The sequence below is a fragment of the Leucopleurus acutus genome (genome assembly GCF_964270905.1).
Source record: "Leucopleurus acutus genome assembly, chromosome: 1".
In the NCBI taxonomy this organism is placed as follows: Eukaryota; Metazoa; Chordata; class Mammalia; order Artiodactyla; family Delphinidae; genus Leucopleurus; species Leucopleurus acutus.
In genome coordinates, this window is record NC_139142.1 from 37,590,280 (window position 1) to 37,606,151 (window position 15,872).

The 15,872-nt window shown below is 39.6% G+C and overlaps 1 protein-coding gene across 1 annotated transcript in view; it reads left to right on the forward strand.

Annotated features, from left to right (window-relative positions):
• PPP2R5E (protein phosphatase 2 regulatory subunit B'epsilon) overlaps positions 1-15,872 on the forward strand; it is a 151,953-nt gene that overhangs the window by 68,065 nt on the left and 68,016 nt on the right. The window contains exon 3 of the mRNA XM_082840868.1: positions 8,453-8,649. Coding sequence (XP_082696994.1) covers positions 8,453-8,649 — 197 coding nt within the window. The remainder of the gene's footprint in view (positions 1-8,452; positions 8,650-15,872) is intronic.

The window sequence follows — 15,872 nt, forward strand, 5'->3', positions numbered from 1 at the left end:
TTCTAATTTACAGTTAAAAATATGGGGAAATAAGATTCAATATGTAGAATTTATTGACTCAACCTGCATTTATTATGTGCCTACCATATTCTAGAAACTTCTTTTAGGGGCTGGGTATTAAAAGAAGAACAAGACACATGATTCATCGGTTAAAAAAAAAAGGTCCCAATGTAATGTGGCAAATCCTTGAATGGAGTTATGTATAAAGTTTTATAAGGATTTTTATGTTACAGGATTTCTAAGGGCTCCATGGCTGCCACAGAGTGAGGTACTTCTATACTAATGCAGGGTATATGATTATCTTCTCAGCTTTTACAGTCGTCTAAATACAATGGAAATTAGTACTGTCATTACAGCTGGACGTCTGTTATCCATGCTAGAAATGTTGGAACAAAGGAGTGATGTGGCTCAGAGATTCCCAGATACAGACTAGTGGAAAAGTTGTTACTGGGCAAAGTGAAAAAGAAGTAGAAGGGAAGCAAGATCGAGAGAAAAACACATCTCTGTGTGTGTATGTGCTCGCATGTGTGCAGGCGCGCACGCGTGTGTACCTATGTGTGGAGGATTGCCACCCTCCTTTTTAAGTAAGGATTTCTAGGTTTGTCCTTTCTCTTCTTTTACTATCCTAAGGTCCTTTTGTTTTATGAAATTATAGTGGAAATAGGTGGTGGCTAGTTATCATTTTAATTCCTTTTCCTGAAATAAAAAAAATTCAACCTGCTCTTTTTAATAATTTTACTGGTAAAATCCTCAGAGGGAGCCACTGTCAGGGATACTTTAGAACACTGTATAATTAATTCTTGCAGCCCTTATTTATTTATTTTTTTTGGTATAGCCCGGCATGATTCAGGAATTCCTTATATTCAAAAGGCCCTGGTCCCTATACTCCTGGTGTCTCACCTCTGCAAAAAAGCCTGTAGGTAATGAATTGATAGTAGAGAGGTTGACTGTGTTAGTCAGAAGCTGTGGTGGCTTCTATCCTGTTGGTAAGTTTGGTGGCAGGAAAGTAATCCATACCTATAATTAGGAATTGATCAATTTTTAAAAATAAATTTATTTATTTATTTTATAAAGAGTTTTTGGCTGTGTTGGGTCTTCGTTGCTGTGCATGGGCTTTCTCTAGTCGCGGTGAGCGGGAGCTACTCTTCGTTGCGGTGCACGGGCTTCTCATTGTCATGGCTTCTCTTGTTGCGGAGCACGGGCTCTAGGTGTGCAGTCTTCAGTAGTTGTGGCATGTGGGCTCAGTGTTGTTGCTCGCGGGCTCTAGAGCTCAGACTCAGTAGTTGTGGCGCACAGGCTTAGCTGCTCCGCGGCATGTGGGATCTTCCCAGGCCAGGGCTCGAACCCGTGTGCGCTGCATTGGCAGGCAGATTCTTAATCACTGCGCCACCAGGGAAGCCCCTAGGCATTGATCAATTTTTAAATGTTTTATTTTTCTTGTGCTGACAAGTTTCAATGACCACCATGGCATTAGAATGTAAAGCATGAGGGAGAATTATGAAAGGTTGGAAACAGAAATATTTATTAGAAATGGGTATGTGTGTGTGCATGTGTGTGTTTCCTATTTATTCTGATTAGAACATAGTGTCAAAACAATGTGAAAGCTCTGAATCCTGTGACTTTGACGCTGAGGCCACTATTCTGCGTTAGTGGTCACCTTTGGGTTTTGCTTATAAACTGGAGTGTACCTGTTTGTCAGCTTTTGGGAAAGGATAACTGGAGAGATCCATGAAAGAATAATAATACATGTTGATTGTCCAAGCTGGGAGGAATCATTAATGTATGATTATTATTTAAAACTTTAATTTACCCACCTACTATTGTTCACTCATTTAAGGCTAATTTTGTGCTGTTTAAGTTTTACAACGTGTAAATACTTGGCAGAAAAGTCAACCAAATTTTCCTTTAGTTTCAGATTACATCTTTTCTTAAACAAATAACCAGCCATGACAATTTACCCATTGCTCCAGTGGTGGTGGTGGTTGTTAGCTGCTACTATTTATCACAGTCATCATCATCATCATCATCATTATTGTTATTGGTGAGGGCACTGGAGTAAGACTACCTGGGTTCAGATTCTAGCTGCGGTCCTTAGTAGTGGGTGATGTTGGGTAAGCGACTTAGCCGTCTGGGCCTCTTCTTTTTCATCTGAAAAACTGGGATATTAATAGTGGCCACTCATAAGGTCTTCTGAGGATTAAAAGGGATAATGTGTGTCAGGAGCTTAGCACAATGCTTTGCAGTAGTAAATGTTCGTTAACATTGTCATCATTCTTTTTTACCTTGAAATATCAGTAGTGGCCTTATCTGGTTTACGGTTTGTTGTTTAATTAATACACCTTGGTTTCCTTCTTTTGATACTTTTTTTATTGGTGTAGTAGTTCTATGAGACATGTTTTGACCCTAAAAAAAAAAAGGTGTATGCTAATAATCAGCAAAGTGTTTTTCGATCTTCCTAATAGACTGCGAAGAGTTCTAAAAGCAGCCAATTCTACATTCACATATTTATAGCCAAGGCAAAGAAGGAATGCTTTCACTGCTGTAGGTGTTGCCAGGGACCTGCCTTTGCTTGAAAACCAGAAATTTTCACTGTTAGCTTTAAATAAACTGAGAAAGAGAATTTCAAAGGTGAAGGAGATGAAAGAAGGATTTGAAAAGTTATTACTTTAAAAACAGTGGTTTTCAGCTGTGGTCACACATTGAAATCACATGAGCTGCTTCTATAAAATACAAATACCTTGTAGTGGAAACACACCACCACTACCACCACTATCATCAACAACATCATCAACAGTAATAAAGTAATTGGAATGGTCAGGTATTTAATACTTATTTTAGCTCACATGTCAGTTTCTTATTTGCTTATTAACATGGAACTATGTTGTGTAACCAACATGGTATACTTGGGTTCAGTTCATAGTACATGAAGCCTAATTTTCTTATCTGATTCATTGTAAGGATTTATAGTGGTCTTCTTGTTTTAATGAAATATTGTTGGCTATGTCTGTGATTTTTTTTCTCAAGTGTCAAAAGCAATTTGTAATGGAAGCATAGTTCCACAAATAAAATTAGGATTCTTTTTAGGATTTTTGAAATAGGTACAACAAAAAGGGAATGCTACCTGTTGTATCTATGTTTAGAAGTAAAGTTGGTGGCACGGGTTTAGACAGACCACATGGACAGGCTATTAGGCATTTTACCACATGTGCTAACATACCACACTTTAGTCCTTCAAGGCTAAGTCAACTTAATATTTTAGTGCTAAGCTCTTCTCAGTGCTGTGAGACTAATTTTCTGTAAATATATTCTCATATGCATATGCAGGTACAATTTTCATTGACTTTGTTGAAGTTTTGGAGGGTCGTTTGTGAGGGACTGATCGCATACTTGGATGGGGATGTGTTCACCTTAAGGAAAGTTCTAAAGGATGAGGTGGAAGGGGTCAAAGACCACATTTACATGCTCAATCTCTGCAGGTACCTTCATTTTTTGTGAGAATAGGGGAAATGGATGTAGAAGGGCTAAGTGTGTAATATTGTAGGGCATTTTCAGGTGAAAAGCATTGTTAATTTAGAAGAATATTTTTTCCATTTCCTTTGAATGGGAATAACCAGCTATAAATATTGTTCATGAGGAGCTCAAACAATGTTACTGCTTAGCTTCCAATGCAAACATGACCATTTTATGGAAAATTTATCTATATACATTTAAACAGCTTATGTGTAAATAACTTATCAGCCCACATTTTTTTTTTTAAACCAATCTTCTTTCTTCCTGTGATATTGTGTCTAATCAATTTAATGTTGTGGGCCTTCTTTATTTCCTCGGTTGGCACATTTGCAGGTTGCAATGATTTTCAACAATTTCATTTGATTGGAGTCCCAGAGCACCAAACCCAAAGGACATTGGGCTCATGTTTTATTTCTTGTACCTTTGCTACTTTCTGCTTTGCAAAGTCTTGACTGAGTCAGGCCCCAAGGGAAGATGGGCTGATATTGGATCCATGACTGTACGCCCCAAACTTTAGATGGTATGGAACAATGAAAGCTCTTGATTAGGCAGGAAGGAGCTTCTGCCAGTTATAAACAAATAAATAATCAATAAACAACCAGCCCTTAAAATCATAATGAGGGTGAGGGGACGGGTGTGTGTGTGTGTGTGTGCATGTGCACGCGTGCACACATGTGTGCTTGTGTAACTAAATGTGTATAATACATGTTGACTGTTCTTTAGACACAGGAGAATCTTTGTCCCTTAATCTGTACTTGCATCCTCCCTTTACTGTTGAATTCTGTGCCCATTTTTCCATTACCTTTTGCACTTGTAAATTTAAAAATTATTTGGTTGTGAACACCTTGGAGGTGAGAGTAATCATTTCCCCAACTTACTGATGAAAATTGATAGGAGGCTGTTGAGAGATGGTGATAGAAAAGCACGTGTGAGAAAAGGACTAATGCTGAAAAGGAAAGAGAAGGACAATACAGTAAGAAATGCAACTGCCAAGAGCATCGACCATTTAGCTGGTCAGTACATTATTTCCTTGGGTGAGAAACATATTCTGGAAATTAAATTAATTCTAAGAGTTTTTCCAGAGCAGTGGAATCTGACCTTATGGAATCTTATCAAGCTGTGATCATTAGATGAGTTACTCTCCGCATTAAATGAATACTAACATTGGACGGGTGGGTTGTTGTGCTAATGACCTGCATGGTATTATATAACCACTTACCGATTCCTCATTATTTATGGTTATGATTCTATGGGATCCCTCTCCTGCTGTTAGGGACGGCCTGTGCAGGACAGAGGTTTCTGTTGGAAGATAGATGACACAAGCATCCATTGCCTGGTTTGCTTTGGGATTCTGCGATGACCCTTAATTTTTCTAGTTTACATTTATTTTGAAGGTCTCTATATATTTTTCCTTCATCTAAGTTACTAAACATTTAGATTTTCAGGTGGCTTGGATTTGGGAGGTGGGTAGCTTTGAGTTGTTAAAATCTAGTGTTACTGCATGTGGTCAAAATGTACTGCTTGTCTGATTTCTTCTTTTTGTCATTTATGAGATTTTCTTTATGGCCTAGTACCTGATACATTTTACAAATGTTTCTTTTTTTTTAACATCTTTATTGGAGTATGATTGCTTTACAATGGTGTGTTAGTTTCTGCTTTATAACAGAGTGAATCAGCTACACACAAACGTTTCTTTAAAAAGAATATTTGTATTGCTACTGGGACTGGTTCCATAGACATTAAACTTGTATCACTGGAACCTTCTGCACTACTCAGAGTGTTCCTTCTCTGATCCTGGCTGGTCCTACCTTTTCACATTCTACTTTTTTAATATCCCACTGGGTCTAGGGAAATGAGGGCAAGGAGGGTGGGAGCAGCACAGCTATGTGGGGCAGTCTGAGGGCCAAACATTATAGAAAGAGCCCTATGCTTGGACTGTTGTGAATTAGGTCATCTTTCAGCACGAATGAAAACACAATTTAAAGAAGTTGTTATAATGGAATTGGCTCTTTCAGGACTCCATTCCCCTTTTTTCTTTTGGTCAGTCTTGATTACTTAAATTCTTTAACTTAGGTGAAGCGAGTTATTTTAGAGGAATTTAGTCTGTGATAAAGGATAAAGCATAGCTTGTTGCTGTATGTGTTCATTTCTGGGGAATGGGCTAGAGGGGTTCAGCATGATACTTTATAATGAGGGCATGTCGGAAATGAATTGGCTGATTTCTTTCTGTTTCTTCCTCTTTTCTCTTTGTACATACCCTCTTTTATGGAATATGGTATCACTCTTGTGTTTCACTGAGGTTGATTGTTGCACAGTGGTGAAGAGTTCAGGCTCTGGAGCCAGTTTGCCTGAGTGGGAATCCTGTCTCCACTGCTTATTAGTTCTAAGACTCTGCGCAGGTCACTGACTCTCTCTGTGTCTTGGTTTTCTCATCTGTTAAATTGAATAGTACCTACTGCATAGGGTTGTTGTCAGGACTAAATAAGATATAATATATGTAAAGTGCTTAGAATAGTACCCAGTGCTCAATAAATGTAAGCTATTATCATTATTCCATTGGTTAGGTAGATAGCCTGCCTCACATTTGTCTATGACATTATATCAATTTGGATAAATAAAGAATAAATTTCAACTGTCTAACATTAAGAAAAAGAACTAAATGTTAACTGCCTGAATTTTTTTAAGTAGCCAAATGTGAATCTCTTGAGTATCATTGCAGTGACCACAAAGAGTAATCATTGTTGTCACTGCTTAAATGATGGTTTGCTTTTTGGAGGAAAAGCTATCATTTATAGATGCTTTTATATATGCTGAGTTAAGGAGTTCTCCATGTACATGGTCTGACTTTTTAAGCATTATTAAAGTTACTGTATCAAAAATAGGATTAATTAAAATTTGTCCTGAAGACTTTAATGTAACATTAATAAGGCTTTTCTTGTTCCCTTGTTTGCAGTGTCAAAACTCCCCTTCAGATTTGAGGTATGGAATCTGATTTAGAACTTAGAAGACTTCAGTAATTAACCATGATGGTCGTGTACATATAATTAGCCATTGGTTAACGATATACAGTCATGTTGATGAGCAGCCTTGTTTAGTTTTTGTTTGTTTATGTAAATACCTGAAGCAAATAGCAATTAAAGGGAAAGCTTGGTTTGTCTAAATTTAGTTCTTATAAAGCTTAAAATGTTTCGGAAGTGATGAAGGCTAGGGTCATAAGAATAAGACATATGTCATGGCTGAAATCAAATCCCCAATTCTTTGACTATAAGATACATTAGGCCTTTGGGGATTTATGGGGTGGAAGGGGCAACTCATTGGTTGAGAATAATTTCTAAATATGTAACTTGTTTTTGCTGAGAGTAGCAGTGGTGCTATATACCTTTAAAAACATCGACTACTTCTTGTTCCCTTATATCTGGTAGGGAAATGCTGTACTTTCAGATGCCCATTGCACCTCATCTAGGCTTACCCCAAAGTTGATGTCAGTAGGTGGTGTTTGGGGAGAATTATCCATGAGGTCCTGGGTACATGGGCTGGCGCTTGGGTTGTGGGCTGTGGGGAGGCAAGGGGGTTGTGGACAGGAGTCATGTGGATCCTGTGACTAGGAATCTAGCCCTCTCTCCCTGCTGCTGGTGGCTGTAAGACGGGTGCTGTTAGCCGTTGCACTTACCTCCAGGGAGCAGGTGGCCCACGCTGTGAGGCCACTGTAAAGCACTTACTGGGAGGCTGGCAACTGAGGATGGTAGCAAGTGACAGGTCAAACATTGTTCAAGTCCTTCTTGAGTTGTACGGAAGGAATGTGGGAGTGTGGTTAGAGACCCAGGTGCTGAGCCCAGCTTCATAACTCATTCACTGTGGGACCTCCATGATTGTCTCTAATTTTCTCTGTGAAAAATAGAGAATAATAAAATGATGCCACGTGCTTACCTCAAAGAGTGTTCTGAGGATTAATGAGTTAATCGCCTTGGATGAAGGCAGCAGAGGTTCTCTTGTTATAATTTCATCACCTTTCCAGAGAAGCTCCAGTTTGGTGGAATAAATAAAGTAGTGGAAAGAAGATAGGAGTGGAAAGAGCTATCGACAACTTAGTTGGTGTCTTTCAAGTCTAACTGTAGGTCAGGTTTCCATTCTCGCTGGGGAATTTTAGTGTAAAATTTCTACATATTTTTTAGAAACGACACCAAACCAAATGTCTGACCTGCTGCCTGTAGGAAAAGAACAGATGTTTATTCTGAGAACATATTAATAAAAATGTTAGTGGTTTTCTCCCACCATAAAGGAAGAAGATGGGTCAAAAGGGAGAGCCTAGATTTTAGTAGAGTTCGCTCGCATTGTTCCATTACTGATGTGCCCTTTTTGAGAGAGTTGGTATTGCTTGATTTTGTTGATTTTTCGAGTTTCTTTGACAAAGAAGCGTCATAGATATCAAGCCAAAACAAAACAAGAAATATAAACTCACACACCCAACAGTTGCTTTAAATACCAAGGATGTCAGCATGAAATTAAAATGAATCAACTGACATTTCTGCTTTGAATTTTTTTTAGTAAAATTAATTTAAACCAACAGTGAAAACTTCTGTGTCTACCTTATAATGGAAAGTTTGACCTTTTTCAGTGTTTTTGGCTTAAGGGTGTTGACATTGGGGTGTTTTTGGTTAAAATTTGCTTCAACTCTCTAACAGCTCTTGGGATTTTGGTCAATCTTTGGTGGCTGAATAGCAAATGCTGTCAATTGTGTTGGTACCATGTAGTTTCCAAAGACAAGGTCTCTGAAGTAGTGGATATGGTATCCCCTCCTGCCCATGTGTAACTGTTTAAAAGAACACTGTTGTCATGTGAATTCTTATTTTTTTGAGCTTGCTTTTGAAGTTAACTTTCACAGAGAATTCCTGTTACCTAGAAATTGATGACAGACTTACACCATTTCCTTTTTTTTTCTTAGACGTTCCATCCTCAGAGCAGCCTGAACTGTTCCTAAAGAAACTTCAGCAGTGCTGTGTCATTTTTGACTTCATGGACACGCTATCTGATCTTAAAATGAAAGAATACAAGCGCTCCACTCTTAATGAACTGGTGGACTACATTACAATAAGCAGAGGCTGTTTGACAGAGCAGACTTACCCTGAAGTAGTTAGAATGGTGAGTTTCTTTTTTTCGCCGCGGACACATTTAAGCACCTTCCTTAGGGACTCACAGGTGTATTTACTGCAGGGTCAGGTCACTGGAGGTCACCTCCACAAATGAGAGCCAACCTTCTGAGAGCTAAGCACAAGTAGTTGGCACAATACTAAAATTTGAAGAGCATGATTTCATGAGAATGAAATCCAGAACTTTTCACCTACAACAGTATTGGAGGAATCAGTGACTTCAAAATACGAAGAAAGATTGCCAGGGTGTTACTGGATTTCTGGCATTGGGAAAAGAAAAGACACAGGAGAATCAACAAAAGTTTTAGATCTGTGTTTGAAAAATATTCAAGCCTGTTGGATGTCTTGATTTTTTTTTTCCTCCCTATTCACTGTGGTATATTAGAAATGGCTTTAAGCTTAATGAAATCGTGATATGTAGAATCTAGGTAAAGCCTCTCTTGGCTTTATAAACTACTCATTCTCTTTATAATCTTAGAAACAGGAGTGATGTCTTTCATTATTTTTGAACAGCGTCTTGTAATTTGTGTGGTCGTTAAGAGTTATGAGAAGAAACATTATTAGCATAATATGAGTAATTATGTTCTTATTGTGTCAATAATTATATCAGTTTTTCAGAAGCTGAGCCAAAATATAGTTTTCTGTTAGATTTCTGTGGGAGGGTTGCCTTCCTTGGCATCCTAGCAGATCTTGGATCTAGAGAGCACATGATATCTGGAGGAAGTGGGGCTGGTCTACTAACTCGAGAAGTTATGCTGAAGAGATCCAAGGGGGTCAGTGCATCATGGGAAGCCCACTGGGGAATCTCGCCCACCCTCTGTGTACTGCTGAAAATGTACTTAGCCTTTCTTTTTCACTTTTATCACTTGTATTCAACAAATGCAGAAAAGAGACATCTGTGATGGGGTAGCTATGGTTAAAAATGAATAGTTCAGATTTGGGAAGGGACCTGAATTATCACAACTTGAGAAACTATGACAGATATATGAAGGTCATTTCAAAACAATGTCCAATATATTCCTCAGATCCATATTGGAGTGTATATTGCATTTGTTAATTTATAGGAACGTAAAACAGGGTTTTGTATGCTAACTGTTGATATTGTGGTTCTTGAGCAGTGGCTCTCAACCAGGGGCGATTGCCCTGCCAGGGCACCTTGGCATTGTCTGGAGACATTTTTGGGAGTCTCAACCAGGGGTGGGAGGTGGGGTGCTACCAGCATCTAGTGGGTAGAGGCCAGGAATGCTGTTAAACATCTTACAATGCACAGGACAGCATTGTACAACAATTTTGTAGATTGTTCTACAACAAAGAATTGTAGATAATTCTACAACAAAGAATTATCTGGCCTCAAATGTCAATGATGCCACTGTTGAGGAACCATGCTCTAGAGTTTGCATGTTCTCTAAACCTCTTACCCTGATACTTAGGATATTCTCTAGCCCACCTGCCTTCTGCAGAGCACAGTCCCTTGGTTTTAACCTACCCATGTCCTCAGCTAACAGAGGTATGCACCGTTTATAAATTTCTTCTATATCTTTCCATGGATAGTCCGTGAATATTGAAGCATATACAAGCATATATGTATAAATATTGTTTTTTGTAAACACACAAATGGTAGCATAGTATACACACTCTCTGTGCCTTGCTTTTTTTACTTAGCAGTATATAATGTACATCAGTACATATAAAGCTGCCTCATTCATTTCTATAGCTGCATTTCGTTGTGTGGATGTGCCATAATTTATTTAACCACGACCCCATGGATATCCTCCGACACACCTCAGTTCGCCCTTCTGCGAGAACATCTGGGTATTTGTGGATTTGTTTTGTAATAGCCCTTTTCCCTGTTCCTGGACCTTTGTGAATTCCCTGCCCTCCTGCCTTTAATTCTGATTCGCCCCTTCCTTTCAAGATCTGGCTTACAGTGCTACCACTGGTTCCTGAAAAGCCCAGAGTTTTCTCCTTCCTTCACTTCTACCGCTTCTTGGCAACTCACCCTTTTAGAATTTGTTCATTTGCTGCTATTTAATCCTTTCACACGTTTATCCGATTTTTCTAATTAGGCTGTAAGTACTCCTAAGCAGGAACTGTTCGGAGTTGTCCTGCACATCTCTGTGGCCTCTGTAATACCTCCTAGCCCAGGCCTACCTGGAGATTGTGGAATGAATAGATGAATTCCCTCTTAAAATAGGGGCATTTTAGGCTCTCAAATTAGTATGAAGATATTGGATGTCATTGGATTAGATTCAGCTTTAAACCCAGTAGCTGGCATAATCCAAAAACCCATTCATTCCTGTGAACCAACTTGGTCCTAAACCAGCTTGAGTCTCTCAGAGGAGACCATTTTCTCTTCTTACCACCTCCCCCCATGCCCCTCTACCCCAACAAAAAAACTTTAAACAAAAGACTCCTGGGCTTCCCTGGTGGCACAGTGGTTGAGAGTCCGCCTGCCGATGCAGGGGACGCGGGTTCGTGCCCCGGTCCGGGAAGATCCCACATGCCGCGGGGCGGCTGGGCCCGTGAGCCATGGCTGCTGAGCCTGCGCGTCCGGAGCCTGTGCTCCGCAACGGGAGAGGCCACAACAGTGAGAGGCCCGCGTACCGCAAAAAAAAAAAAAAGACTCCTGTCATTCGTGTGGGAATGTGTACTTTAAAATGTACTTAAGCCCTACTTTAGGAAGTATTGAATCTGTAGCATGCATGCTATTCTAGGGCATTAGATAATTGACTTTCTGGGTGATAGTTTAGGGTTCTCAGAGGTGTAATTTATTTTTCATATTTTGTGATTTGTGAAATTGCTACCTACTAATTTTGCATGGTTCCTAGACAAAATGGCATTTACAGAGAAGGAAGTAGCGTGGCAGTGTAGAAAGAGAAAGGGCTTTGAAACCACACAAACGTGGGTTCAAATGCCAACTCCGGCCACACTTACTTGCTTCATCACTGCGGACAGAGCCCTCCATCTTTGGAGTCTTCAGTTTTTGTGAGGTGCTGAGAGGTGTGTGGCCTTGGGGGAAGGGCAGCCACAGTCTCTCCTGCCCTGCTCCATGAATAGTCCACCTGAGGAAGATCGTGCTTTGTTTGTACATCAAGGTTCTCACCACCTCAGACACACATACAACCTAGTAAACAGGGATTTATGTCTCTTGAAGAAGGGTTGGAACCAAGTCCTTACTTGCCCTCTACTCCCTTCTGTTTTGCCACGTGTGAGCCCCTTGTGTGTAGAAATCCTGGTGCTATTACTGCTCGCTTTCCTCATCTGTAACGTACCTACCTTTTGGGTATTTTGTGAGGATTGGCGATGATGTATGTAAAGCTCTTAGAACAGTCGCTAACACGTGGCAAGCATTTAATCAATGATACTGTTACTATATTTTGTGATTTCATTATTAGATACTTGACTTTATAATCATTGGGGGAACCCAGAGTTCCTGTTTGTGGACTTAAAATGCTCTGTTAGCTCGATATGCTGTACCCCATTGCCTCAGTGGTCCTCAAATTCTGTAATTCCAATCCTGCCTGTTGAATAGTTACTGTTCCCACCTATTCCTCTTTCTTATTACCGTAAAATGAAACTACTTCACTAGGATTAATGAGGGAAATGGTAGTGCTTTTAATGAAATATCAATGAAGCGATAGCTAGGTTTTACAAACCAGGATGAGTGATGACTTAAGATGGCATGTTCTAATGTCAGTATTATTACCAAAACCTGATGGGACTGTACTTTGAGAGTTGCTATGCCTGTTAGGGTAAGAAAAGAGTAGAAGATGAAAGTAATCTATGAGTGTGGAAACCATTTTTAGCATTTATATAAAGTCTAGACACCACCTACAGACTCTTAGAATTAAGAAAGACAAATAACTCTTTATGTGTAAACAAAATAAAAAAAAATATAGCACCTAACTCACCTGCAGAAGGGTAGTGTGGGATAGTGGAAAGAGACCCAGATAGAGAAAGTAGAAGCCACCGTCCTCATTTCTTATCTTCCACTTAACTAGTGGTGAGACTTGGGTTCCTCTCTAAGCCCCAAGTCTCCGCTTGTAAATGGAGGGAGTTGGTGGTGGTCTCTCACATCCTTCCAGCTCTGAAAAATACCAGCTCCTTCGTCAACACAGTGTAAGAAATTTAGAATGAATTCTGCCATTCTTTTTTTTTTTCTTTTCTATTATTATTATTATTATTATTTTTGGCCACGCTGCATGGCATGCAGGATCTTAGTTCCCTGACCAGGGATCGAACCCGTGCCCCCTGCAGTGGAAGCATGGTGTCTTAACCACTGGACCGCCAGGGAAGTCTCTGGATTCTGCCATTCTTAAAGTTTACAGAACACTGTCCAGAGTAGTTGCTTCTGCTCTGTAAGTGGTTTCTTCCATGTGTTTCTTTCTCATGGGGTCACACCTGATGGAAAAATGAGAACCAGGACTGTTAGTTCCTTAGGCTTTGGCACATTTTGCCGTGCATCATCTCAAGTGTCAGGCTTCTGTCTTCGAGGCAGTATTTTTACCACATTATGCTCATGTTTTGTTTCTGATTCTGTTGCCATGCATCCATTTAAAAGATTTCTTAGAATTTCTAGCTCTCCAAGTAATCTTGGGTTAATTTTTTTTTTTTTTTTACTCAAACTTAAACTGTATTGTATACTCTTTATATTCACACATCTTCCTTTTCAAAACCATCTCTTTGGGGGATAGTTCAAATGTGAGAGGAAATCTTAACGGGTGAAGACATTTTAATTAATTCCAAGTAATGTTTATTGAGTGATTTAGAGCCATGTTTTTACATTTTGATGATTAAAAAAAGACAGGACCCTGCTCTGTCAACAGACTCACAGTCTGGTAGAGAGGGCACTCGTGTGAACAAATAATAAAATACGTCATACGTGCATTAACAGAAGTATGTAGAAGGCAGGGAAGGAGTAGAGCAAAAGGGAGGTTAATCCGAGGAGGGTAGGGGTGGTCAAGGACGGCTTTACAAAGTGAGGAAAGCCCGAGTATTAAAAGGTGAAAACATGTTTTCCAGGGGCTGAAATCGTGTTGAAATGAAAAAGAGAATTACATGATGCAAAGGAATTCCCAAACCGCATGATATATTCAGAGGAACACAAGCCGTGTTGTGTTGTTACAGCATTAAGTGTGCGTGTGTGGGTTGATAATCATTGAAAAGTTGTAAGCAGGGGAGTGACACAGTCAGATTTGTACTGTATGGCAGTGAGTCAGGTAGATTGGAGGGGGCTGAACTTGAAGGCAGAGAGGAATTGATTAGGGGCCTGTTGTATCAGAGAAGTTGTTAAGAGGGCCTAAACCAAGCACGGGGTGAAAGTAGAGAAGATGAGGAAAGGATGGCATTTAAGACTCACTAGGAGGTAAGATTGAAGGCACGTAACATTTGCATTGATGTTTGGAGTGAGAGAGAGAGGAAGCAGTCTAGGATAGCTTTGGGAATTTGGTAGTCATGGTGCTCCTATTTGAGAAAGGTACAGCAGGAAGGGGAGCAGGTTTTTTGGGTGGAAGCTGGGTTGATTTTTGATGTGTTAACTTTGAGGTTACAGGAGTCCTAGATGGGAAAGTTGGAGATTGAGATTGGTAATTATTAGCATGAGAGTAGAGCAGGGGAGAAAGAGAACAATACTGGGACCCCAGGTGATGCAGAGAATCCTTGTGCTTCAGTGCAGCGGGTTCGGGGGAGGTAGTATGGGAAACATGAGGAAGTTGAAATGACGGCTGTAGATAATGATTGCACGTACAGTGGTGGAATCTTGGGTGTACTGTCCTCATTAGAGTAAAACCCTATCACTTCTTTCCTGCACAAAGTATATCTTGTTGCACTGGTCATTTGCTGTTATTATTTTCATATTTTCTCTTTATATCTTGGCTTTTCTTGATTTCAGAGTCTGCCCTATTCCTACCTCATCTGTGGTTAAATCTCTGTATATCTCAAACTGTAGAATATATGATTTTCCAAAGCGAATGTAGTTTTAAGATAAAATATGTTGTACAACTTTTTCTTCTTTTTTCTATTGAAATCTTTCCTTGAGTCCTTTATATTGTTTCTTGGCCACACATTAGCTTCGTTTTTTCCCACTCTCAAATTATGTCCTGTCACCTGGTTATCTAAGTGCTTTATCTTTTATACATTCTGTGACTTAACTGGAAATCACAGCTCTGGTTAGCCTCTTAATAGGATAACATGGTTTTGTAGAAAAATATGAAGTCGCAATTAAAGGTCTCAGAGTGTGCCTACACAGACTCTTAGGAATGCTTTGTTAACTTCATTGCATCCTCTCTCGGCTAAAGGATGGAGGATTTCTTTTCATAAAATAACAGCTATCTAAAGGTAGCCTTGGGAATGATAACTACCAGGGGGAATATGAAATTTCCATTTTTCATCCTCCTGCATCTGATAAGGAATATAACTATACATCCCGGCCAGAATTTGCCTTGGAGGCGACTCTTTAGGCCCAAAGGAGATAAGATCTTTTGGTGTGAGCCACTGGATGTGGGATGGGGGAAGGTGGGCTGCTTACAAGATTGGAAATATAAATAATGGGAAAGAATTGAGTGACATCTGGGAAAGTCATTTAGGAAGTGATGAACTTATTGGGGAATTTTTATGGATAGGATAAGTCTAAAAGATAGGACCTAAGAATTAAATTAGAAAAAGAATTCCTTGGTACTTTGAAAAGAATTTAAGGTTATGATGATGAAGATTACCAAAAGATACTTTTAGAATGAGGTCAGGAAGAATTGCTGCTCAAGGTTAGGAACAGATTGTTACCATTTGTAATTTATCAGAGGGTAGAGAAACTGGCAGGCGCTCTGTCCTTTCCTTAAACTGTCACTCTGTGCTACTTCAGTTAATGCTCATTTAACAATATTCATTTAGCATCTTTGGGTGTCCATCAGTTGGTTTCGTGGGGGTCAGTGGACCTCCTGATGAGTGCAAAATTCTGTGTTTTGCCTCTTTTTGTGGGAGAAGATCTGTAGCTTTTGATTAAATTTTCAAAGATATAATCTGACTCCAAAATGGTTTAAGCTCGATTTTTACATATGCAGTGCTCTGCTTGACGCTGCTCTGTTGGAAAATGTAGGATGAGATTGGAAAGGAGCAGGGTCTTCCCGTTTGTGGCAGTAACTAAAGATGAAAAATGAAGTTGTAAGAATGATTTCACCAATGAAACCATCTGGGCCTGGAGTTTTCTTTATGGGAAGGTTT